The sequence below is a fragment of the Apiotrichum porosum genome (assembly GCF_003942205.1).
Source record: "Apiotrichum porosum strain DSM 27194 chromosome Unknown scaffold_3, whole genome shotgun sequence".
NCBI lineage: Eukaryota > Fungi > Basidiomycota > Tremellomycetes > Trichosporonales > Trichosporonaceae > Apiotrichum > Apiotrichum porosum.
Genome location: NW_021167110.1, coordinates 1,574,642 through 1,598,481, shown reverse-complemented (window position 1 = coordinate 1,598,481; position 23,840 = coordinate 1,574,642). Strand labels below are relative to the sequence as shown.

General features: G+C 58.1%; 9 protein-coding genes across 9 annotated transcripts; 3 read left to right on the top strand and 6 right to left on the bottom strand.

The window, feature by feature from the left end:
- Positions 1 to 47: 47 nt before the first annotated feature.
- Positions 48 to 1,625, top strand: EHS24_006181 (uncharacterized protein; the record flags this gene model as incomplete). The annotated part of the gene is made up of 5 exons (XM_028621653.1): positions 48 to 147; positions 185 to 291; positions 330 to 591; positions 629 to 1,030; positions 1,075 to 1,625. 5 exons carry the CDS (start codon positions 48 to 50, stop codon positions 1,623 to 1,625), a joined length of 1,422 nt encoding a protein of 473 aa, XP_028478105.1.
- A 109-nt stretch (positions 1,626 to 1,734) lies between these two features.
- EHS24_006180 (uncharacterized protein) lies at positions 1,735 to 2,831 on the bottom strand (the record flags this gene model as incomplete). The annotated part of the gene is made up of 3 exons (XM_028621652.1): positions 1,735 to 2,275; positions 2,315 to 2,720; positions 2,762 to 2,831. 3 exons carry the CDS (start codon positions 2,829 to 2,831, stop codon positions 1,735 to 1,737), a joined length of 1,017 nt encoding a protein of 338 aa, XP_028478104.1.
- Positions 2,832 to 3,026: 195 nt separating this feature from the next.
- Positions 3,027 to 9,486, bottom strand: EHS24_006179 (uncharacterized protein; the record flags this gene model as incomplete). Its single annotated transcript, XM_028621651.1, has 7 exons — positions 3,027 to 3,419; positions 3,461 to 3,614; positions 3,656 to 5,312; positions 5,462 to 5,629; positions 5,668 to 5,793; positions 5,843 to 8,876; positions 8,923 to 9,486. 7 exons carry the CDS (start codon positions 9,484 to 9,486, stop codon positions 3,027 to 3,029), a joined length of 6,096 nt encoding a protein of 2,031 aa, XP_028478103.1.
- A 766-nt stretch (positions 9,487 to 10,252) lies between these two features.
- Positions 10,253 to 10,731, bottom strand: EHS24_006178 (uncharacterized protein; the record flags this gene model as incomplete). Its single annotated transcript, XM_028621650.1, has 2 exons — positions 10,253 to 10,465; positions 10,513 to 10,731. The coding sequence occupies 2 exons, from the start codon at positions 10,729 to 10,731 to the stop codon at positions 10,253 to 10,255; spliced, it is 432 nt and encodes a 143-aa protein (XP_028478102.1).
- A 1,957-nt stretch (positions 10,732 to 12,688) lies between these two features.
- EHS24_006177 (uncharacterized protein) lies at positions 12,689 to 13,970 on the bottom strand (the record flags this gene model as incomplete). Its single annotated transcript, XM_028621649.1, has 2 exons — positions 12,689 to 13,327; positions 13,383 to 13,970. The coding sequence occupies 2 exons, from the start codon at positions 13,968 to 13,970 to the stop codon at positions 12,689 to 12,691; spliced, it is 1,227 nt and encodes a 408-aa protein (XP_028478101.1).
- A 2,097-nt stretch (positions 13,971 to 16,067) lies between these two features.
- EHS24_006176 (uncharacterized protein) lies at positions 16,068 to 17,542 on the top strand (the record flags this gene model as incomplete). Its single annotated transcript, XM_028621648.1, has 6 exons — positions 16,068 to 16,075; positions 16,378 to 16,735; positions 16,839 to 17,177; positions 17,222 to 17,279; positions 17,328 to 17,443; positions 17,501 to 17,542. 6 exons carry the CDS (start codon positions 16,068 to 16,070, stop codon positions 17,540 to 17,542), a joined length of 921 nt encoding a protein of 306 aa, XP_028478100.1.
- A 515-nt stretch (positions 17,543 to 18,057) lies between these two features.
- Positions 18,058 to 19,640, bottom strand: EHS24_006175 (uncharacterized protein; the record flags this gene model as incomplete). The annotated part of the gene is made up of 6 exons (XM_028621647.1): positions 18,058 to 18,626; positions 18,672 to 18,780; positions 18,821 to 19,010; positions 19,049 to 19,201; positions 19,244 to 19,323; positions 19,362 to 19,640. The coding sequence occupies 6 exons, from the start codon at positions 19,638 to 19,640 to the stop codon at positions 18,058 to 18,060; spliced, it is 1,380 nt and encodes a 459-aa protein (XP_028478099.1).
- Positions 19,641 to 20,769: 1,129 nt separating this feature from the next.
- EHS24_006174 (uncharacterized protein) lies at positions 20,770 to 21,452 on the top strand (the record flags this gene model as incomplete). The annotated part of the gene is made up of 3 exons (XM_028621646.1): positions 20,770 to 21,003; positions 21,053 to 21,088; positions 21,225 to 21,452. The coding sequence occupies 3 exons, from the start codon at positions 20,770 to 20,772 to the stop codon at positions 21,450 to 21,452; spliced, it is 498 nt and encodes a 165-aa protein (XP_028478098.1).
- A 664-nt stretch (positions 21,453 to 22,116) lies between these two features.
- On the bottom strand, positions 22,117 to 22,961 carry EHS24_006173 (uncharacterized protein; the record flags this gene model as incomplete). The annotated part of the gene is made up of 7 exons (XM_028621645.1): positions 22,117 to 22,166; positions 22,264 to 22,308; positions 22,350 to 22,482; positions 22,541 to 22,563; positions 22,643 to 22,777; positions 22,819 to 22,848; positions 22,919 to 22,961. 7 exons carry the CDS (start codon positions 22,959 to 22,961, stop codon positions 22,117 to 22,119), a joined length of 459 nt encoding a protein of 152 aa, XP_028478097.1.
- Positions 22,962 to 23,840: the final 879 nt, after the last annotated feature.

The following is a 23,840-nucleotide window of genomic DNA, read 5'->3' as shown; positions in this document are numbered from 1 at the left end:
GACCCCAATGCCCACCAACTACTCACCCATCTACTGGATTATACACCATGACCAAGTCTGCCACTGAATTCCTCAAGGTTGAGGGCAAAAACATCGTCGTCGATGGCAAACCCATTATCCTAAAGGGCGCCGGTTTGGGCGGATGGAGTGAGTCATTTCCATAACATCGAGATTGACAAATAAGTGAACATGGAGAACTTCATCACTGGATACCCTGGCCACGAGTACCAGGTCCGCGCTGCTCTCAAAAAGGTGCTTGGACAGGAAAAGTACGAGTACTTTTTCGACAAGGTGAGGGAAAGCCGCTCCGCAACGCCAACTGATTCCAGTTCCTCGAGTACTTCTTCACCGAGGAGGATGCCAAGTTCTTCGCTTCGCTTGGGCTCAATTGCATTCGCCTCCCCGTCAACTACCGCCACTTTGAAGACGACATGAACCCCCGTGTCTTCAAGAAGGAGGGGCTGAAGCATCTTGACCGCGTCATTGACCTCTGCTCCAAGTATGGCATCTACACTGTCATTGACTTGCATGCTGCTCCCGGTGGGCAGAACGTTGACTGGCACTCGGACACTGGAAACAACCAGGCTCTTTGTGAGGAATTTGCAGTGTGATTTAGAGCTGACTCCAGTCTGGGTTCACAAGGACTTTCAAGACCGCACCATCCTCATTTGGGAGGAGCTCGCTCGTCACTACAAAGACAACACCTGGGTTGCTGGTTACAACCCCCTGAACGAACCTACCGACGAGGAGCACGTACGCCTCCTGGACTTTTACGTTCGCGTTGAAAAGGCCATTCGTGCCATTGACCCCGACCACATTCTCTTCCTCGACGGTAACACCTTCGGTGCCGACTTTAGCCACTTTGGCGAGCCCCTCCCCAACTCGGTGTACGCATGCCACGACTATTCGAGCTATGGGTTCCCCAACCCCCCCGAGCCTTTCACAGGCACTCCAGAGCAGATTGCCTATCACGAGAAGCAGTTTGCACGCAAGTGCGACTATATGGCAAAGATCGCAGGGCCCATCTGGAGTAAGTCCTCCTGGTGATTCTTGTCAACCATCTGACCTTGGCAGACGGCGAGTTCGGTCCAGTGTACCAGCAGGCCACGGACGGCATTCCTAACTGGGAGAAGATCAACGAGGAGCGCTACGCTGTCCTCAAGACCCAGCTCTCAATCTATGCCCGCTCCAACGCGTCGTGGTCCATCTGGCTGTACAAGGACATTGGTTTCCAGGGCATGACCTATGTCAGTGAAGACACTGCCTACATGAAGCTGCTAGCCCCGTTCCTCCAAAAGAAACGAGAGGTTGCTGCCGACTCTTGGGGTTGCGACATTACGCCCGTCAAAAAGGTGTTTGAGCCCTTCGTCGAGTGGCTTAGTAAGGCCGCGCCATCCACGGACCAGCGTTATCCGCCCATGTGGAAGACGGACAAGCACCTTGGCCGTATCGTTCGCAACTGCCTCATGTCCGAGGAGCTGTGCGCCGAGTACGCGTCCTACTTTGAGGGAAAGACCGAGGCCGAGCTTGATGAGCTTGCCAAAAGCTTTTCGTACGAAAACTGCAAGCAACGTGTCACGCTCAACGAGATTTTGCAGGAGGACGGACGCAGGGCGTTGGTTTGAGCCTTGAGGTGGAAGCCAAGCGGATGAATGTAAGCAGAATAAAGTGGATTAGCTTCTTCCATAGCAACCATTACTGCAAAAATAACATGACGTGCTGCACACTTGCCTCCTAGTCCATCTCGGGATCATAGTTGACGGCCTCGACGCTCCGCACACAGAGCTCGTAGTATCCCTCCCTGTCCAGCGCATGTGGGGTCAGGACGGGGGCGGGACCCGCAGAACCCACACGGTGGTACGCACCGGCCACAGCCGGCTTGGCGTACGAAGGTGCAGGCATACCGGCGGGGCGGTCCGACGCCAGAAGCTCCTCCAGCTCGGCGTCTGGCTCTTCATCGACACCAGGACGGCCAAAGCCACCAGCAGCCATAATACGACCGCGCTCAATGGCAGCCTGCTGGGCAGGAGTGGGGGCAATGGCATCGTCACGTCCACCACCAAGGAGAGCGAAACCGAACGTGCGGACCTTCTGCCTCATCATCGTAATCTGCACCTCGGATGTAGTGCCCATGTTGGTGAGGAGGAATGACGAGATGGGGAGGTAGAGAGTGGTGAACTGCAGGCCAGTGCAGTGCAGGGGGTCAAGAGTGGCACCAGATTGGGTGGATGTGGAGTTGGAGGGAAGATCCAAACGGTGCTGGAAGAGATCCGACCTATGGAGTCAGCAGAGGCAACATGGAACAACAACGTACTTGACGGGACCAGCAGTCTGGATGTTGACGACCCAGCGGCTCCTCCATGCCTCCAAACCACGGTACGCGACCTCGACCTTGATGTGCGAGTACAAGTCAAGGTTCCAGGTATCGTCACCAAACAGGGATGGGCGTGACTTGTTACGGAAGCCTGCGTAGCCTGTGCGGATCTGTCCGGCGTATTGAGGAGGCACTGCCAGTGACATGTTGCCATGGAATGCAATGTGCGACAGGCCGCCCTCGGCTTCTTGTGAGGGCACCGCAGTGAGCTCATTGGTGCTCAGACCTCCGATGTCGATGTCACTGCCGGTGGCAAAGTCCGAAGGGGGGTTCACTGGCGGCTGGGCATCGGTGAACGAGAAGATCGGGAGGGCAGTGCTGTTAGGCTGAGGTTCCATCCGCAAGACTGCCGCGTCAGCCCAACAGGAACAGAGAGCAATTACCCACCCTTTGCGGTGTTGCGGCGGAAGATATCAACCGAGCGGCTGAGATATGTCTGGAACGGAGATGCCGACATGGTGGAGTTGGCGAAAGGGAAGAACAACATCAAGTCTCACGGCCCATAAAGCATCTTCGTCATGTTCAACTTTCGGCCGAGCGGGAGCAAAAGATGTGGAGGTCGTCCACCTCGTTTTCTATTGTGTCTCTGCAGCAGGCCGTACTCACGTCGTCACGACACATGCATTCTAATCATTCTCCTGATAAACAACGTCTAAAACTGGTGGTCGTACATGCTACGGCGCTGCCCAGCATACGAATGAGATTCATCGTAGACCTGGTCCAGACCAAGCTCGGCTGGAGTGTAACCACCATACGTCGAGTTGCGGTTACTCGCCACACGACTGCTGGATGCGGTTGAGAGCCGGCTGTTGCGCCTCGTGTCCCGGTCAAGATCCATGCTGGTGCCCGACTGTGCGCGAGCCTTTTCGCGTGCTGCGAGGCATTGTTTACGCGCCTTGGTGATGGTCGCAATCCAGTCGACGCGCTCCTTGTTGCTCGTCGCCTTGAGGCGAACGCTGTCATTCTTGCCACTGTGGCCAATAACGAGGGCAAACGAGACGTCGTCGCGACCCTGCTGCAAGGTAAGGTCGTGGAGAGGCACCGGCTGATGCAGGTAAGCACAAGTCAGAAGTTTCCTGCGCTCACCATGCGATAAAGGTTCCGGCTCTCGATGAGGATGAGGACATCGGTGCACAGCACCATCCACAGCTTGCGGCCCGACTTGGCCTTGTTCACAGCGCCCTCTTTGAGAAGCTTACGTGGCCCCTGGTACTGCGTCGGTTCGGTGAGGTCGATACGTCTGAATGGTCAGCTACACTGCAAACGTAACACTCAACTCACCCTTCGCCGCCGACCCATAAGTCCTCGGACAGGACGCGCAGTCGCTCGCTGCTCTCAGACTCGCGAACGTCCTCGTTGATACGGGCCACAGTGTTTTCCGCATCCGTGAGCGCACGCTGCACGTTGTCGAGGTCCTGGTCCGGCGTGGTGTACTTTGCAATCTGGCGGAGGAGGAGCGGGTAGCGCGTGATACGCTGCATGGGCTCGAGGAGGAACGACGACAGGTCCAGACCGCGAACGGAGGGGTTGTTGAGCTTGATATCCTGTAGTGCGGCCTCAAGTTCGGGCATAGACTTGCGGAGTTGAACGAGCATCTTGCGCGCTGTATCCTGGTTGACACAGTAGGGCATGTAAACACCAAAGTTCTGGCAGTGTTCGGCGAGAATGTCCCCAATAACGTCCACATACAGGCGACACGCCTTTTGACGGTCCTCCAGCGCCGAGAGAAAGAACGAGTTGAACATGAGAATGTCCTCGACATTGGCAAAGATGACAGTGAGGGCGCGCTCGTCGAGGATTGTCATGAGCTTGGCATAGAAGACGCCCACAATAAGCTGCAAGTCGCGCACATAGGTCGACTCGGTGCCGATAAACTCGAAAATAGATTCCTGGCGTTTGCGTTCCTGTGGGTCCATGGTGCTCAATACACTCTGGTCAACAAGACTCGACCATGTCGATCCAAAGTTGTCTGGCATTGGCGACTCCGCCGGCGAGTCGGTCGGACCGCCACTGACAGGTCCACTGATGAGTGGGCTGCTGATGGGTCGGCTGATGTTGAGCTTTGACGACGCAGGCCTGTCCATGTGCTGGGTTACTCCCATGCGCGAGAGGAAGCCAGAGAACCCCGCCTTGCCCGCGGACATGAGCGAGGGTGATGGCGATGGGCCGGGCGTGGGAGGCAGAAGAGTGGCGAGGTTAGGCCCGGGTGACGCGGCAGTTGAGTGGCGCCTGGGACCCACAGGTCGTGCGCGCGATTCGGCGAGGAACTGCTCATACCGCGCGTAGGCGTCTTGGACCTTGATCTCTGACTGCTCGCCCTGGTCGAACCTGGGTGACAGCGGTGAGGCTTCAGTTTGCGACGGGGCCGTAGTCTCGGCTGCGGGACGACGGATTGGCACAGCGGGGGCTGGGCGGCGGCGTCCCTTCGGCTTACCACCACGGCTGGGAATGCCTGGTGGCTCGCGACGAATCTTGAGGCCCGCAGCAGCCAGCGCCTTTTGCCTCTCGGCCTCGCGGCGCTTCCGCTCAGTGTCCTTGTGCTCGCGCTCTTCGGAATCTCGCTTCTCTGCTTCGGTGTCGGGAGTGTCCTGCTCAGTGTCACTTTCCTCTTCATCCGAGGACCAAAACGACAGGACGCTGTCGTCGGACGACTCGTCGCCATCATCGGCATCGACATCGTATTGCCCAATCGACATTCCACGGGAGCGCACAGCAGGGGCAGCGGTGAGGGTGGCGCCGAGCGGCACTGTAGCAAGGACAGGCGAGGCAGTGAGGGGCGTCTCAATGGTGGATTGGGGCTCTTCGACAATGGTAGGGGTGGGTTCACCGCGTTCAATGGTTGTTGGGGCAGGGTCAATGTTAGTAGTGAGGACTTGGGGGAACGGGTGGTCTACAACTGGGGTAGGAGTTGTGCTGTTTGGTGTAGGTGGCGTAGAAGCTGTGTTTGATAGCGTTGGTATTCGTTTGCATTTCACGAGAGGGAAGGAAACATTCGAGCGGGCAGAAAATGGGAAGATATTTAGCCTGCGTCAAGCATGGTAAACAGACGGAAAGATAAAAGGAAGCTGGTGGGGCGGGGGTACTAACCAAGGAGCTCCACGTACGCGGCTGGGACGAGAAGAATCTCGCCCAGCTTTTCGACCTTCCACCAGTCCGGGTCCGATTGGTCGACCACGCCGAGAGCCTCGCCAGCCGCAAAGGACAGCTCCTCGGGGCCGTTTCCAGTGTAGTCGTAAAGCGCCTGGCACTGCTTAGCTGTGGGATTAGTAAAACATCATCGAAAGTCAACCCACCAATGCAGGGCTCGACGTAAGAGCTGGGGATCCATCCAGCAGAACCGTCCGACAGCGTGGCATACCACCAAGGGCCGCCAGCCTCCTTGGCCGGGTGGGCATCGAGGACAACATTCTCCTTGAAGGCTGTGTGTCCTGTTTAGCAAAGAGCATCACGTGCACGTGTTGTACTTACCAAGATCGCCGCTGAACGAGCCGCCGGCGTAGTCGTAAAGAGTACGAGCGTGGAGGGTAATACCGAGGTCAACATCGTCGAGGCTGGGGCCGTCATCGATGGACGCAGCGGCCATCTCTGCAACAGGAGCTTCGGGCTGAGGCTGTTCGCGTTCCTCCTCCTCGCGAGTAGGCTCGAGTGAGACGTTCTCGCCGAATGAGGCGGCAGGGGTTTGGTGGTCGGCCGCAAGGCTGCCGTACCAGTCAGTAGACTGGCGGTTGGAGTTGCGGGGCACAAAGTCCTCGTCTTCCTCGTCGGCATGTTGGGGCTCGGGGTTTGGGGACTCAGTGTACTGGGGCTCGGCATACTGGGCTGGAGGCGAAGGAGGCGAGGCAGCCACGGCGTTGATGTGTGCAGGAGGCGCCGAGTCGCCGACAACACGCCCCGAGATACCAGGACCGCTCTTGTCCACAGTCTCGGCGTGACGCAGCCTCGAACCACCTTGGATCGCGGAAAGGAGAGCCGACATGCCTCCACCAGAAGGAGCACCGCCGCCAAGCTTGGCAAGAGCCGCGGGGGCAGCCTTGGGAGCAGGAGGAGGGGCAGTGTTTGCGTCGGCCGATCCGGGACGCGAGCCACCGCCAGTAATGTTGCCGAACAGAGCAGACGCGAGAGCGCCACGCTTGTCACGCGAATGGGCATACTCGTCGTCGGAGCTGTCCGAGTCGTCCTGGTCCCTCTCGTGAATGACATCCCAGTCGTCGTCAGGTGGAGGAGCCGAGTTGGTACGAACAGGAGCGGTGAACGCCGGTCGAGGAGGAGCAGGTGCGGGAGGGGGAGGGGGAGGGGGTGGCGCAACGGCCACAGGTGGCTCCGGGGCAGGAGGAGCAGGCGGCGCGGGGGGAGGAGCCGGGGCAACTGGAGGAGTGGCAGCGACAGGAGGCACAACAGGTGCTCCAGTAGCAGGGGGAGGGCGGTAGAAGGGATTGAAGCCACCGCTGGCAGAAGTCGAAGGCGACTTGGGCATACCGGGAGAGGTGGGGACGGCTGCATCGGCCGTGGGCTTGCGGAAGGGGTTGTGGGTACCAGCCGAGCGGTCGGTAGGAGGCTCAACAACAGTGGGAGGAGGAGCGGCAGCAGCGGCAGAACGAGCCTTGCGGGCAGCCATCATTTCCTCCTCTTTGCGGAGCTCAGCCTCCTCTTCCTCTTGGAGACGCTTCAGCCTCTCACGACGCTCGGCAATGCTCGCCTGCCTAGCTTCCTCCTGGCGACGAAGCTCAACCTCTTCGGGGTCCTCAGCGGGGACTGCCCGCGAAGTTGGGGGAACAGGAACAGCAACGGGAGGCTTGGGCGGAGCGGCGTGACGGGGATGAGGAGCAGGAGGCGGGGCAGCATGCTTGGGACGCGGGGCGGGAGCAGGCGGCGCCGCCTTCTTCAAAGCAGACTTGACGGGCGGCGCAGGGGCCGCCTTGGGGGCGGCAGCTGGTGCTTCATCAGAGCCACCAGCAGCAGCGATGCGGGCACGCCTAGCCTCTTCACGAGCAGCCTGCTCCTGGTCGGCAGCCTTGGCCTTCTCCTCGGCCTCTTGACGTTCGCGTGCCAGACGCTCCTCAACTGAGTCGTCCACCGCAGGCTCAGGCGATGAAGATTCGACTCCAAGAGCACGCAGACGGTCTTGGATACGGCGCTGAGCCTGCTCCTGGATATAGGCCTTGCGCTCCTCGGGAGTCATGCTGGCCATCGACTTGGAAGCAGGCTTGGGGGCAGCCTTGGGAGCAGGCGCCGCAGCCACAGCCTTGGGCGCAGGAGGAGGTGTAGGTGCATCGGCCTTGGGGGGAGACTGAGGAGGAAGGGGCGAGCGGCGGTCGCCACCCTCGCGATCACGGTCGTTGCGGTCATATCCTCGGTCGCGATCACGGCGGTCATAGTCGTCGCGTTCGCGGTCACGACGGTCATATTCGTCGCGCGAGTAACCACGGTCCCTGTCGCTGCGGTCCCTGTCGTCGTAGCCTCGGTCGTAGCTATCCCGACGGTCTCGCGAGTCCCGCTCATAGGTACCGCGCAGCCAGCTGCCCTTCTCGCGGTCGTCATAACGTCCGTGAACGTCATTACGCTTGTCGCGAGCACGGGAGGCTCCACGCTCGTCCATGCGCTTCTCTTCCTGGCGGCGCTCTTGCCTGCGTTCGAGCTCGGGGAGCTTTTCGTGCATCAACGTGAGCATCTCGCGCTCGAGCTTGCGGCGCTCCTCGTCCTTGTCGGCGGTACGGCGACCCTTGGAGACATACTCGAGGTCTTCCTTGATACGGCGGACACGGTGCTTGATGTCATCAATTTCTTCTTCAAGGATGTCGTCTTCTTCGTTACGACGGGAACGCTCGCGGTCCGTCTCCTCCAGCATCGACGAGCCCTCCTCAAGCTGGCGACGCAGGTCCTTGATCTCGGCGTCGGCGTCCTCGCCCTTGTAACGCACAGCCCTGCGGTCGAGATGGCGGGACGACGACTTGTAGCCACCAGAGCGGGTGTCGTCGTGCTTGTACACCCTGGCGTCCTTGGAAGATGCAGCCGACACGGGAGTGCCGCCGTAGACGGGCGACGAAGTGTCAGAGCGCGTGTTGGACTCGTGCTTCAAGAGATCGCGCATAAAGTTGACGGTCGTGTCAATGTCGCGCATGGAGTGGGGCACAAGCTCCTCGGGGAGCTTGTCGGGAATAGGGTTTCCGTTGAGTGCACGGTAGATGAGACCCATGGCGATGTGGAACTCGGGCAGGTTGAGCTTGCCACGGTTGTCGACGTCGGACAGGTTCCAGATCTTCATGAGGTCGTCCTGGCCGAGGCCAGCCTGACCAAAGACCTCGCGAGCCATGTCACCCGAGATGAACCCGTCGCCCTTGGTGTCCCAAGCACGGAAGATCTGGTCATAGTCCTTCTTCTCCTGACGCGAGAGGGCCCAGGGGACCTTGGGTGTGCTGGTCGAGGGGTTCTGGATAAGGCTCTGGAACGTCTGCTGGAGAGGCTGGGCCTGGTTGAACTGGGGCAAACCAGTGGCCGAAAAGGGCTGTGGTGTCAGCTAACAGTGGCCATCTATTATCGAGTTAACTCACCTGGCTCATGTTGCTAGGCATAAAGGTCTGCATCATGGCACCCAGACGGGGGTCATGGATGCCAGTTGGCTGCGCACGAAGCCCACCGCCGGGCATTCCAGTGGGCTGGCTCATGAGACCGCCGTGCATCCCGGTGGGCTGGCTCATCATGCCCATGGGCATGCCCGTAGGTTGGCTCATCATTCCACCGGCAGGCATACCAGTGCGCTGGGCCATCATACCACCTTGAGCGCCAGGATAACCCGTCATCTGTGGAGTCATGCCGCCTTGATTGCCAAAGCTACCACGAGGACCAAAGGATCCAGCTGGTGGTGGGGCGTTGAGGAAAGAATACGCACCACCGGTGGGCGTGCCAGCGGCGTTGGGGGTGAGCGACTGGCCCATGGGCTGCTGCTGCTGCTGCTGGGGGAAGCCTGTCGCCATGGGACGTTGCTGCTGTGCAGCTCCAGGGAACCCAGTTTGCTGGGCGCCGAGGTAGCCTCCAGCAGCTGGGCGTTGTTGCTGCTGCTGGTAGGCTGCCGGGTTGTAGCCGTACTGCTGTTGCTGCCACTGGTTTGGCTGCATCGTTGAAAGGATGCCCAGTGGGGTTGGGGGATAAGAGGTGGGTGTTGGGGAGGAGAGAGAGAGAGATGGGTGGAACGGATGGATGACGAGGCGGAGAGCAAGGGGCCCGCACTGGCCAGTCGGTGTGCCCTGGCACATTTCAATGTCAGCCACACAATGTCAGCCTGACACGAGCCGCATACATGTGTGAGACTGACCACCCAGAAGTGACTGTGTGGCCAGCGTACTGCACAGCGGTACAGCCGTCGACCGCAAGTCAATCTTCTGCTATTGTCGCAAAGCATAGGTGGGGTCTTGTTGCGCACTGGACTGGAAACTGTAACATTTGCTGGGGAATGTCACCAATTACAAGGCCAAAGAGGGTGCAGTGTGTCGGCCGCAAATGCCACTCAAGCGGTTGACGCTTGATCGACTGTTTGTATGAATCTGTGGTTTGATCTTGGTTTTGAGTATGGTAGGGGAGACTGTGGACCATTGATTACAGACGTGTCCAGATTGATCTCTCAAAGCACAGGATATTTCTGGAAAATCCGCTTCATTGCGTATTAAAATATACAAATTAACTGGGCACATGTCTGTATGACTGATACTGTTTTATGATCTATGTACACGGAACTCGCTCTAGGATCGTGCGGAGAGAGAGAAGGAAATCGTGGGACTATGTGCCACTAGGCCACAAGCACACGCCCTCCTGGCCGTACCAGTGTCTTGTTCCTCGGGAAGCCAGGCCATATCGCTGGTGTTCATGAGACGCTGGAAACCGCCATCACTTGGGGATGGCGGGCGGCGAAGCGTACGTGAGTGTAGCAACAAACTCGTGCGTGGTGGTGCTGTCGCTGAGGCCCTTGCCAACATTGCCAGGAAGGTTGACACTCTTAGACTCGGGCGTGCCCACAACGGTGTTAATAGAGTTGCCGTCCTCGGTGTTGGGAGCGGCAAGGGCGGCGCGACGGCGGTGCCTGTTGAGGGCCAAAAGGATCTGGCTTGGTTAGCTCTGAACCACGAGCAAGTAAAGTAAGTACCCACAACGGATGTGAGACCGATGAAGCCGCAGATGGGGACAAGGATGACGATGAGCCAGAAGGCGAGGGATTCCTCGTTGCCGACGTCGCCGTAATCAACCAATGGACCGTAGGCACTCTCCAAAGGGGAAGTTGCGTTGACGGTCTGGCGGCCAACGAGCGTGGCAGGAAGGGCTTGGGCGACGGCAGCCATGGCGATAAAGGACAGGATGGAGATGAACATGACGTGCTTTGATTCTGGAGTGGTACCACTGGCTAGGTGTTCGGGTTGTTGGACGTGTGCTGACAATGAAGGGAAAAGTGCACACACTGCGTACCGCTTGCTGTCTTTTAATGCACCACTTTGCGAAAGATACGGATAACTCGGCACGGACGTCTTTCGAATCTATACGGACGCCGCTGACTACTGGGACGCCGTGGCCCGCTGACGGAAGATCGCCGTGCACGCCATTTTCAAACCGCCGGTTCGGCCACGGCCTACGGTGGGTGATGACCGCGTCGGCGTCGCGCAGAATCGGGACGCCAAGACAGCCCAAGGGCAGCGGAATCTCGGACGATGCGTCTTTGCATTTCTCTTTGCGATCGATCTGCATGGCTGGATGTCGGAGGCGATGTGGACTGCTTCACCAGCATAGCTTCTTCACGTGGGTGGCGCTGTTGGATGGATTTTCCGTTCCTGCTCTGGCTGCTCCAGATCAACGCCATGTCTCGCAAGAGAGTGCACTAGCTATACGACACAGCGCAGGTGTAGTGTCTTGTGCTTTGTAAAATCGTGGAACAATGACCGCGGAGCAGTTGGAGGGTGTGGGTACATGGAGTGTGTACATGTGTACCATCGTCGGCCGGTCGGCCGGCCGCGATCGCAACCGAGGCGACAACCTCACTTTTGGCATGCTCGCCGAGGCGACGCAGTCCATGATGCAGCCCATGAGCGGAGCACTATGTACATTCGCTTTATCCATCGCACGCTGCGTCGCTACCGCACCCGAGCTTACTACGAGTGTTTGTGATACATTCCCCGCTGACGACGTGAGGCCATTCGGTAAGGACACTTGCCGGCTGGGGGACGGTCACCAGCTGCGCTATCGACAGAAAAGTCTCAGGCGCCTGGACTACACAGTACACAGTGGGGTCCAACCCCGGCGGGGCGATGAAAGTGAAGCAGGTAGGAAGAGATTCATGGGTCTGAGATCACCACTTGGTGGGCTGCATGCAAGCTCCGTAAACGGACACCTCAAGGGGGCGAGGTCGACCGCAAATGACCCCTCTGGCTGATGTTTCTTTAGACTTGCGCTGTCCCAACCAACCTGGTATTTTGGCAAGACCACAGGTGAAGTAAAGTTTTGACGCTTGGACATGACTCCACCGTCACCTACGAGCTGCCTACGCTTGGATGGTGTGGACGGTGGAGGCACAGTACTGACTAGGGCTCATCTATCGGCCAGGCGTGCAAGTGGCGCACAGACGCTCGGGGAGTGGCAGGTTTGTGAACAGACTTCATTCTTGAGCTCTTGGGGCAAGTGACTCCAGGTTTGTACAGTTTCCTTGTCTTAGAAGATGTAGAGTTCATGGCGCTGTACTTCAAAGTGGCCACAACCGTTGACGTTTCAGCTGGACTGCATGGTCGTTCAACCAGTGGCAGGTAATTGTCCAATGTTTCCTGTCTGTTGCTGAGCTTCCATTTCCTTTGGCATGCACGAATATGTCCACAATGTGGGGTGTGATCATTCTGACTGAAGTCAGTGGCCATAGAACAGCTTGTGCATGCGTGCTGTTCAGAGCGCTGCCATTGTTATGGGTTTGGCGGTCACGAGCCACTAGTTTTGTGACTCATGGTGGTGGCGGTGCTACATACATACATACTGGACGTTGGAGCTGTGTCCTGTGCTGTCACGGTGGTTGGTACCACGCCGCCCACACTCTTGTCCATTGATATACTATACACTCCATGAGTACATGTACGCGGTCCGATCCACGTGGTCATGGACAGACAATCTCTATCATGTCTGGCTTGGGCTGAAGGTACATACGAACTCGCTAACATCTGGGGTGGCACAGTCATCCCGCCAGGCCTAGCTTCGACCAAAGCAGTCGCTTTCTCAACTATACTACATACGCTTCACCCTTGAACACAGTAGAACACAGGTACAACCTCTTGCACATACACACGGCATCCTCCATTACTGCTGCCGCTCCTTGCCCTTTAAAGACTTGTAAGTTGGCGCCCTTCCGAGCTCGTGCAAGTCCTTGTGCGCCTCCTCTGTGCCCGCATTGAGCCAATACGGAGGAACAGGGTCGGGCTCGTGTCCCTGTGCGCGCATCGCCTCGGCCTCGGCAGCCTTCTCATTCTCCTTTTCCTCCATCTTTGCTACCATGGCCGCACTCTTCTCGTCGGCGAGGGCGGCAGATGAGGCAGCCGATTTGCCGGGAAGGGTCACACCCTCGACGCCGGAGAAGGACCGTGAATGCGACAGGTCGACGTCCTGGGGGAGGGCCTGGGCGGACGAGACACGCGAGATGATGGGCATGTTACCTTGAGGTGAGTCTGAACTGACAACGACTGGGGGCGGCACCGAGAAACTGTCATCGTCACTGGCCGCAAGCGACAGGGGCATGCTCAGCTGGCGAGTTGCCGGAGGACGCGAGATGGTGACCATTCCGCCGTCTCCGGTCGTAGCCAGCGTACCGGGAACGGCAGTGAAGGCCGCCTCGGCGTCTGTATTGTTGCGGGTGACGAGGGCCTCGTACTCGCCGCCCGTAGGTGGCGATCGCTTGCTGGCATGGGAACGACGACGACGATACAGGAAGAAGCCGGCAATCTGCATGCTTTGTCAGCGGACACGTTGGCGTGCAAGGTATCGGGAAAACACTCACTGCCAAGGCGATGATCAACACTGCTGCAATGGCACCGCCCACGACGGCTCCAGTGTTCTTCTTGCCTCCAATTGCAGCTTCCGCTGCCGAGGTGGCAGACACTTCAGAGTCGCTTGCTGTTGTCTTTGCCCCTGAGGCGCTCTGGCCCGGCCTCGTGGTCGGTAGTGCTTTGCTCGGGGACCCAGATGAAGTCGGCGTTGTGGTAGTGGTGATTGGGGTAGTCAAAGTCGGCAGCGGTACGGACGCAAGGGCAGTTGCAATGGCGTTCGAGGCAATGGTGGTCGGGGCGACGCTGGACTCTTGCGGGGATGACGCGGGAGGCGTGGGGACGACAGTGCTTTCTTCTTGTCCAGCAGCGACATTTGTTACGACTGGTGTTGACGCCACAGCGATGGAATTGAACACGTCCGTCACGAGTGCGCCTGCAGTTCCCGGGCCATCAGTAGCGGCGGCGTCGGGGCTGCCTGCTGCGACGTCTGTCACTGGTAGCGGGTTTTGGTCTGCAGGCAGGGTGTCTAGAGTGCCCGCTTCCTGTGCCAGGGTTGTGGTGGCGAGCGCGAGCAAGAGTGTCGCGAGGCCCAGACGCATGGTATCGTCGAGAGTGAAGCCGGGGTTCCACCGGAACAATGCGTTGGGTGGGGCAATGTGATGATGAAGTGGGTGGTGTGTGAGACTGGAGAAGCAAAGCCAAGGAGAAGGAGGAGAGGAGAGCGAGTTGTGTGTGTGAGGAGGATACCTTTAAACGTGGCCTGCCGCACCTGGTGGCCTGGTGTCCATGCACACACGAGCCATATGGCGATGCGATGCAGAATGGTGTGACGCTGGTTTCAATTGCTCTACCCGTGGGAAGACAGATACAGCATCCTCATCGCCCAACGGGCGGTGGTGGTGGTGTGTAGCCCAGTGGCCAGTGGTCTCGCCGCCCGTTGCCCCCCTTGGTACCTTGGTGGTGCCCAGCCAGATTTGGGCACCGGATTGTGCGGATTGTGCGGATTGTGCGTGCGGATCGTGCACTGGAATCACGCGCGCGCCCTGCAGCTCCTGCATGCGCCCGTGTCTGGCCTCTGGCGCCATCTCTTACACTCTTGTTACCTGTCGCAACTCTAACGTTTTTCATCCTCTTGCACTGTTGCTCCTTTTAAACTACCACACAGAGCACGCTTCATGCATGCATGCAAGAGTTGTCTCTCTGTCCAGCGTTGGAGTGGGCGGAACGAGATTGAAACTCTCACCCGAATCTCCGGTATGCGGGGGAGGGGGACGACGCCACACCCGATGCTGTGCACATTGGAGTGAAGCTTCCCAGGTCCAGCCCTACGGGGGGGGGGGGAGGGGGTTGCTGGGCCAAAGCGGTCCCCAACGGCAAAGGCGGGGCAGTGTTTGTGATGTGGTATCTGGAACACAGGGACTTTGGGTCTGAACATTATAAGCATCATGCACTGCACACGCCCCCCCCCCCCCCGCAAAACCCGTCAAGAAGCGGTGTCACTGTCCAGTCCAACGACTCTGCTGGTGGAGGCCTTTGGCCGTTGGAGCTGGTAGGTACCCCTCCACGACACTCTAGCCAGCTATGTATGTGTCCATGCATGCGAATTGCCTGGTCTGTATGAATGTACGGCACCTACCATTTCTGCAACATCAAAGCAAGCCCTCCGTCACGCGACTGCTATCACACCAGGTCACGTTCCTCGATGTGTGATTTGAACATCCACATCCTCATCCTCCACCGCCAATCCTCCACCTGGCCGTAAGGGCAGCCTGAGCACAACCGTGTCGTATGCCGCAACAAAACTTGCCTTTACGTATGTATCGACAGAAGGATATCTGATACCAACTCACTCGTAATGGTAAGAGACTTGGTAATTCGGTAGGGTTCGGAAGAGGTCAAAGTGTATTGGGACTTTCAAAACATGGGTGATGAGGTGCTTGGCCGCTTCGTCTTGCGAGTATGGAACGTGACAAACGGAGGTCGGTATCAAGAGCACCCGATGAGTATTATTCTAACAAGACAGCCTGTGTAGGTCTTAATATGTCGCTGCCTCTGCTAACTCGACAGGCACCAAGTCCCTCGATCCCTCGCCCACGCCAAGGACAGAATGGCCAGGCTAGAGTGGGTGGTCTGACATGTATACCATCAGCCGAGACTGCAACCACCAATACCTGACTTATTACACAGCTTCTTACCTTCGATCAACGCGCCTCGCCAAAGAAGCCCTCATGTCAATATTGCAGCGTCGTCCACCTTGGCAGCTAGGAGTAGAGATCGAACACGACTTGGTCCAGTGGGAACTGGGCGTTGAGACGTACATAGGTTGCCCGGGAACAGCTTACCAGTCTCCAATGCGCTCTCTTTCCTGAACGGTCGGGGTAGAAGAAGAAACGGCACATGCTGTAACGATGTGTAAGGCCTTTTGGGTGTAAGACCTGTTATGTATAATGAAATAAGTGCATGAACACGAGCCACTCGACTTACGCGACTTCCAGTCGTGCATGCTGCGTACGGGGGCGCGCCACGCTCGACGCTAGGCGCGCGTGGACGTTCGCCCATCGCAACAAGACCAAGTCAGCGGGCGCAAGCTCATTTCCCGCATGGGCGCATGGGACAGGGACGGGTGTCGCGGGTGGCCCGGCCGGTGGCCAGTTGGTGGCACTGTCTGGGTGGTTGTTACCTTGCCCAGGTCGTTCATGAGCATGTGAGGGCCATTGCAGCGGATCGGGTCATGGTGCTGCCTACAGTACCTGCAGATCCCTGGCGCTGGCCGTGGAACCAAGGAATAAAAAGAACACGCGCGGACCAAACAAGGCCTCCGCAGGCATCAGGCCTCGGGCTTCCGCTTAACCGCTTCTTCTTCTCTCATCCCCATCCCTATCCCCATTCCCATCCCCATCCCCATCCCTCGTTCCTGTACACCCTACGACGCGTACAGCCCCGCTATGCCTCCCAAACACCTCGCAGAAGACCTCACCGCCATTGCCCCCCCCCCCCCAAGGGCAGTGATTACCGGTACTACGCCTTGCGCCTGCCGTATGGGATTGACGAAATTTACAACGTCGGCTGCCTCATCGACTCCGTCCTCCCTCCCGGCATCGACATTCAGGCATCCACGGCACGCACCTTCGTCGTTGGCACGCATGACCCCCGCCTCTTCCAAATCGGCGGCCCCTTGTGGATCGTGCTCCAGTCCATAGAGGGCTTCAACCCGGCCTGCCTTCTGCTCGAGAATGGCGACAAGGACGCCCAGACCCAGGGATGCGACTTCTCCCTCAAGATGGTCATCGGCATCACCCAATGGTGTGCCGACGTGAAGGCCGAGCACCGCCGCGCCGCGGCCGCCGGCACACTCTGCCAGTTGGTTAGTGACCGGGCCCGAAAAACCGCCCGCCACGAGCAGGATTTCTCATCCCCTTCAGCCAGGTTCGTTCACCCCAGCTGAGGTACCCTAATTGACATTACAGGCCGACGACGCGGTCGCGGTCATCATGACCTACTTCGACGAGTTCCCGGAAGACAAGCGCGATTGCCCGTCGGAGTACACCTCGCTCTGCCGAGGCAAGTCGATGGAAGCCTCGCCAAACAGCCCTCCCAACGGTGGTCTCGGCTCCTTCGAGGTGCGCCTGATGCCACCACAGGGACTGACGTCCAACTGCAAGCAGCGACCTGCCCTCCGCCGCCTGCACCGTCTCTGGTCCAGGGAGTGCTACGGAACGCCGCTGGACGCGGCCGTCAACCAGGACGACGCAACGTTCCTCGCGGCTTACTGGCTTCACGTCTTTGGCAAGAACGCCACCTTCAAAGTTTGTTAAACTTCCCGTTTTCTGGGTGTACTGACACGCAACAGAACGGTCCCCTCAAGCCCGAGGTGCAAAAGGAACTTGATAAGTTCAACGGTGTTCAACGTTGGTTTATACACTCGTCCAGTGTTGAATATGTTTGCTGACGGGCAGACGTCCTCGTTGCCGTCCGATCCAAGCGGAAGGCTCCCACCAAGAAGTCGAGTAACTCACTCAAAAACCATCAAGAAGCGCGCCAAGAAGACGTAAGGGGGAAAGGAACAGTGAAGGTGATTGTAGCATACACAAAATGCCTTGTACTGTCTGGCATGATAAACATTCGCTAGCTCTTAACCTCTTTCCAGACCGATCGAGTGGCCCGAAATTAACGATGACATATTTTCCCGTCGAAGCAGTGGCAGGGTACAGCGATGTGGTTGGCTCGTCGTAGTGCTTGAGCTTGACGATGGGCTCGCTGTCGACGATGTGAACGTGAGCAGCTAATATTGAAGAACGATTGGATACCGAAGCAGCGAAATTGTTGATGTGGAGAGGGCAGGAGGTCGCACCCACTCCCAGCTGGAAGAAACACCAACAAAACTGTAAAGGCGTGCACTGCCCACTCGATGCCACTGTAAAGTGGACATGTCTTTAGACGTACGACAGGCTCTGACCCAAGCAGCCAGGACGCCGTGGGAGGATGAGACGGAAACAGCGGTCTCGATAGCGAGTTTCAATAGTGGAGTTCGGTAGGGGGAGTATGTTGTGGACGTGTGGAAGTCTTGGTCGGCATTGGGAAAGTGTGAGGGTTGAAGGGGAGGCATTGAGGAAGTGTGAGGGTTGAACGGGATTTGGTGAAGGGTGGTCCGGCCCACCGGCTGGGTCAAGTGTGCGGCTGCCGCGATCAGGTGGGAGTCGACACAGACGCCACGGCACGTTCCATGGCCGTGCACAGCTCAGCCAGACATTGCTCGGGACTGTTCTTGCTGAAGCTGAGAATCATCCGGCGCCGGTACACAGCCTGGTATTGTAATGAGCAGGGAATGGGCTGGTCGGCGCGGACACGGAGAGCAGAACCCAGGTTGTTGGGCTTGACGTCATTGTAAATGCCGGTCCAGGCCTTGCCCTTGAGAATGTGCAGCATTGTGTTGGGCACCACCAGCAACTCGCCCTTGAGGGCTCCCTTAGGGTCGAGAACCGGGGCGAGTGATGCGAGGAGCCGGGTCCAGCCCCATACATCGCGCAAGGGTGGAAGGCGACGAGCCGCAAAAAGAATGTCAAACACCGCCAACAGGTGGGGCACCATGTCTGCCGTGAGAGTGGCGACGTGACCAAGCTTGTCGACAACATTCACGTTCAGTCCGTGGGAGGCTGTCGTCTCAAACAAGCACGTGATGTAGTGCTCGATGAAGTTCAGACCTTTGCCGGGCATTCCGGTGAGCGGCAGAATAACGGTGGCGGCGAGGTCGTGGACTGTCGAGGTCCATCAGCAACTACATGTGCAAGTTTAGAACTCACTCAGTCGGAATGCTTCGACCTTCTTGTTGACGGCCTTGTGCGCGGCATTCAGATGCTGTCCCAGCCTGCGAGCGATCCAGGTACTCATTCCATCGTACAGTTTCAACTCCTGCCAATCAGTGAAACTGCACGCACGCCCTTCAACTCACGTCTGGGTCCACCTCGGCGTCGCGGAAGTCGCCGGACCGGCGCACGCGCTCCAGCTTCGCTTCATCGACCATGTCCTTGCCTGTGAGTCCGTAGACACACTCGGCAATCTTCTTTGCTGTGCCTTCTGGGCCAGAAAGGCCCAGAAACGCAAGCAGCCGGAACCTGGCGAGAGACGAGTGGTGTTCGAGGCTAATGTCAGTCACTACGCCGGAAGTACGATAACTCACACATCATGCCACAGCGACATGTAGGCGGCCTTCTGGTAGGCCGAGTACCAGAGAATTACCCAGACGGGTACACCGCGCACAGCAAGGAAGGGGACGGGGCCGAACAGGGCGACCCAATCGTACGTCTTCGCGAGCTCGCCCTCGACACTCTGCCTGGGGCAAGTCAGTCAATGTGGCTTTTCGTTGTCTGCTCACTGGTACAGCTGACGGCCGGACTTGGTGACCGCTGTGTTGACGAGGCCTCGTACGATTCGAGGGCCGTACTTCTCTTGGAACTGTGCTGTTAGAGATGTGTACAAGCAATCAAACTTACCCGGACCAGCTCCTCCTTGCCCTGTGGCAGCGTGTCCATCGCAGCCTCGGCGTGTGCGAGCAGGAGGAGGTCCTGCTTGTCGACGACAATCTCCTTGTTGTTGAAGGTGATGACGTCGCCCTCGTCGTCGTCGTCCTGCTCGCTGTCGCCATCGTCTTGCGCCCCCTGGGTCTCAAGAACTTCGATGTTCTCCTCGCCCGCCGATGAATCCGCCGTCATGGACTCGATAAGCGTACCCAGGGTGGCGTGTTCCGGAGGGGACGTTGGTACCAGAGACATATCGAGCATCTGTTGGTCAGCAATACACGTACATTCATACCCACCATTTGGAGGCGAACACTGTTGATAGCCGTGTTCATGTAGCTTGGTCGCGCGGCGTACTGAACGACGGATACGAATGACTCGGGCTGCGGTCTTAGTTTGGACACATTCCCGCAGCTGGTGCTTCACTCACTGACGGTGGGCGCTGCAGTTGTGCGCCACCCACCGACGTCGACGAACCCGGCACATGCTGCCAAGCTGGCCACTGGCTCTGGTATGCTTGGGAAGCTCGGGTTTTGACCTCTTGGAGGGAGAGTGCGTTGACGTTGCGGTCCATTGTAAAGGGAGATAAATGGTCGAATGGAAGAATATGAGAAGAAGCAGTCATCTGCGTTGTTAAAGAAGTCGTGTGTGCTGCCGTGCAGAGTGTGAACATGCGCCCGTTGCCATGCTGTGCTCTGTGCTCTGTGACCTGGTGCGCCCAATGCGAAGGGGTTGAGGGTATCCCCTCCCTCCCTTGCGACATCTGGATGCGCCAAACATTCTCCTCCCGCGCATTCCCTACATCGACTATCACGACCAGCATGGTGCAAAGGGCATATCGCAACTGGACAGGTGGGCCGGGTGGATGAGGAAGACCTTTGACGACCCACTGTACACTGTCCCATATTCGTTTGGCAATGCCAACCCTTTGTACCCTTTGCTGCTGTTAATGTTACTCGTCGTCACGCAACAGCTAAGCGACGCCACTACACGTACTACACTCGCAAACGAAACGTGCCCAAGTCTGCGCCCAGGGAGCACAGTGGTACAGTGCCACTGGAGAGGCCGTGTGGCAGGTGGTCACACGCCCAGAAATGCGCCCCAATTCCCACCAGCAGTTCCGTGCCCGCTGTCCCCGTCCAGTGACCGCTGTCCCCGTCCAGTGGCCAGTGGCCAGTGCAGTGGCCCAGTGGCCAGTGGATCCATGTGTTGTGCACGGCTCACAAGAGCGGGAGAATAACCAGTACCCACTTGCCCACCGGCCACTGGATGTGCGCTGGGTCCTGGGATGCTTCGTGTCATTCTTGCGCAGTGCATGTTGGTGTTGGTTTTAACACTTCCTCTGCCATCCACAGGCCACAGAACCGCTCTTCTCTGATCCTCCATGTCCAACAACAACACGCCGGTCGAACTCGCTGTGTGGGACAGCGCCTATCAGTCGCGCATCATCCAGATGCTGTACTTTTGGCTCGCTTTGCCATTCTGTCTGCCTGCGCTTCGCTGTGGTCGGGGACTGCTGCCGCTAGCCCCCTCATTCTGTGTCAATCCATCCCTCTATGGCGTCCTGCGTGTCCAAGACGCAACTCTCTTCATCAACGTCGTCGAATCGGTGGTCGCAGTACGTCGATGTCGTCTATGCGAGACTTTACCTGCTGACAGTAAAACAGACAAGCGGCTTTTCGAAACCCGAGGCTCTCATCATCGTCCGCCGCTCCAGATACTACCTCGTCGCGCATCGGCCAGCTCAAACCAACGAGGAGGCGACCTTGCTTGAGCAGGGGCAACAGGCTTGTCAGCGCCATCATCACTCAGCTGCAAGCTGCGACGCCTCGCTTTCAGGGACCCCTCTCCATCCTCTGGGACATTGTTGTTGATACCTTGGATCCCATGGCCACCACTGCCAGCGGCTCACAAGCGAGCATGACGCCCCAAGACTGCCAGGCCATTGCCCACATCAAACAGTCCCTCAACCCGGGTGAACTGCCCTCAGCGGTCGCGCTTGACACCTCGGCACCGAATTGTGCGATGCGCCACATTTTCGCCGAGCTCCGCTCTCTCTCGGTGTAACATTCGGAGGCTCTGCGATCGTATTAACATGAATGAGTGTGACTATCGCCACCACCCCCAATCTTTTGGTTACTGTACTTGCTGAGCTGAAGGAGGAGAAATGGGAGACGGTGAAGTCTCACTCACATCCCAGATGGAGAGGGAGGACGCCAAAATGAACGTGCCGCCTCCAGGCGCACTGCACCTGTCCTGGAAGGCTGGTGTGGACACGCAGGCTGTTGGTGTGTGCCACACACGGTATCAAATACACCCTCATATCTAGTATTTAAATTGTAATTTCCCGTAGGTTTATCTTCACTCTGCATTCTTCTTCATTCCGACACAGGCGGTGTCGCCGATGTTGGTAGATTGTTCAGCAGCATACCTGCGTAGCCTCGGCAAGCGTGACGTAGGGGTTTCGTCACGTGATTCCCGGCACGGAAGCCAGGAGGAGGAGGACATGACATGACAGGCGAGTGCGCATGTCCCGCCTGTCCCATCTCACCCAGCCCGCGGCCGCTTTCGCTGCTTGCGGACGTGCCAGGAGAATGGACTCCGTCTTCTTTAGCGCCATCACTTGCATCTCTCCACAGGCCACAGGCCACAGGTATGTAAATTCGTCCCCCTTCCTCGTAAAGCAGTCGTAAATCAATCCCCCATACGGTTCTCGACATCCCAACACCGTTCAACAGCCGGAGCCCCTCATGTCGATAAAGGCGTCGTCGACCTTCTCGCCTACAGAATCAGTGGGGGACTTCTTGGATTACTCACGGAGCTCGGCCATGTGAGAGGGCCACGACGACGTCGAAGTCGCCGACAACATCATACGAACCGATGACCTCGGCTAGGTCAAGGGCGTCGCACAATGAGGCCATGACTGAATGGCGTCAACTTGTGCTAAAAGGAAGCTGGACTCACCTTCGGCAATAACGCCGGGGCTGGTGCGGAAAGTCAGGGCGGGGACCGTGGACAGGTATGTCATGGCCGAATCACGCCAAGTCTGCCACGAGCCGTGGCCCAGCTCGACATCCAGAATGTGCCTTGCGAGGTCCTTATTGTCAGCGAATACCGAACCAAGCAGCTACTGAGGCATCGGTCATCTCACTCACACAGTCCGGGTTGAGGCCCAAGCCTATGTGGTAGGCCATGTAGTAGATGGCGTCGGCGGCGCAGCCTGGTGTAAGGACTATTCAAGTGGGGATGCCGCTCACCGAGGGCTGACTCGTTCAGCTCCAGGAGCCGCCACTCCCTCGACCAGGCAAAGTGGTGAGTACCGCTACGAGCGGTGTAGATGGTGTTAGTCGCCTCGTGAATGGCGACAGAGACGGCACCGATCTTGTTGAAGACTCCACTGTCAACACCAGTTTTGCTGATAGGGTAAACTCACGTTCCATGAACTCCTCGTTGTTGTGGGTGACTGGGCCGTAAGCACGCCGCTCAGAATACCAGACAAGTATCGAGCACATGGAGGCGACCCCACTACTCACAGGTGACAGCAGCGGGAAGCTGGTTGGCAACCGTGTACGACATGCCCGTGGCTGATGAGGGGATCACGGCAAGCCAGCCTAGAGCCGCAGCTACATGGGTCAGCGCCTCTTCCTTGGTTGGCATGCATCACTCACCAAAGGCCCAGCGCACAACACAACCCGCGGCTGGAAGCTCAACCGTCGCCGATGGCCGATGGCAAAAGCGCTTGCACGAATGGGGGTTGGGGTTGGGGCTGGGGCTGGAGTTGGAGTTGGAGTTGGGGTGGGTGTTGAGCCCGGGCTTGTTGTTGTTGTTGTTGTTGTTGTTGTTGTTGGAGTCCATGGTAAAAGGAGAGAGTAGGGTGGACGGGAGGATGTGGGAAGAAGACGTTTGTCTTGTCGTAATATATAGTGTGACTGTGAGAGCGAACACGGGCCCACTGCACCAGTGCTGTCCAGCGATCCAAGTGCGTCAGTGCGCCCGTGTGAAGGGGGTCGAGGTTGCCTGCTTCATGCCATCCTTCCCTTCGAGACATTTGCTTCTCTCGCATTCCGTTACCTGCACGCACACACGATCAAGAGCAACATGGAGCCGCTGGCGATATCGCAACTGGGTGGGAAAAGGAAGGCCCTTGACGAACCATTTCGTAGCCTCTTCCCACAGATGAACGCTCTCGCAGGATCGCGAGGCCTGAGAAGACGTGTGCTGTTGTGTCGCGCATCGGCCCCACACCACCACATTCGCACGCAAAACGTGCCAAGGCCTCTGCACAGCATTCACAGCGTGTGGTACGAAGCACGGGCGTCTGTGTCTAACCGACGGAGGTGGGCTATGAAAGGTGTTCACGCTGAGAGGCTTTCCACAAACGAACGGACCATGACGCCCCGCATCCTCCTCATCGTTCGACGGGTACTTGCTGTCCCGGTAACGTGCCCTTACTGT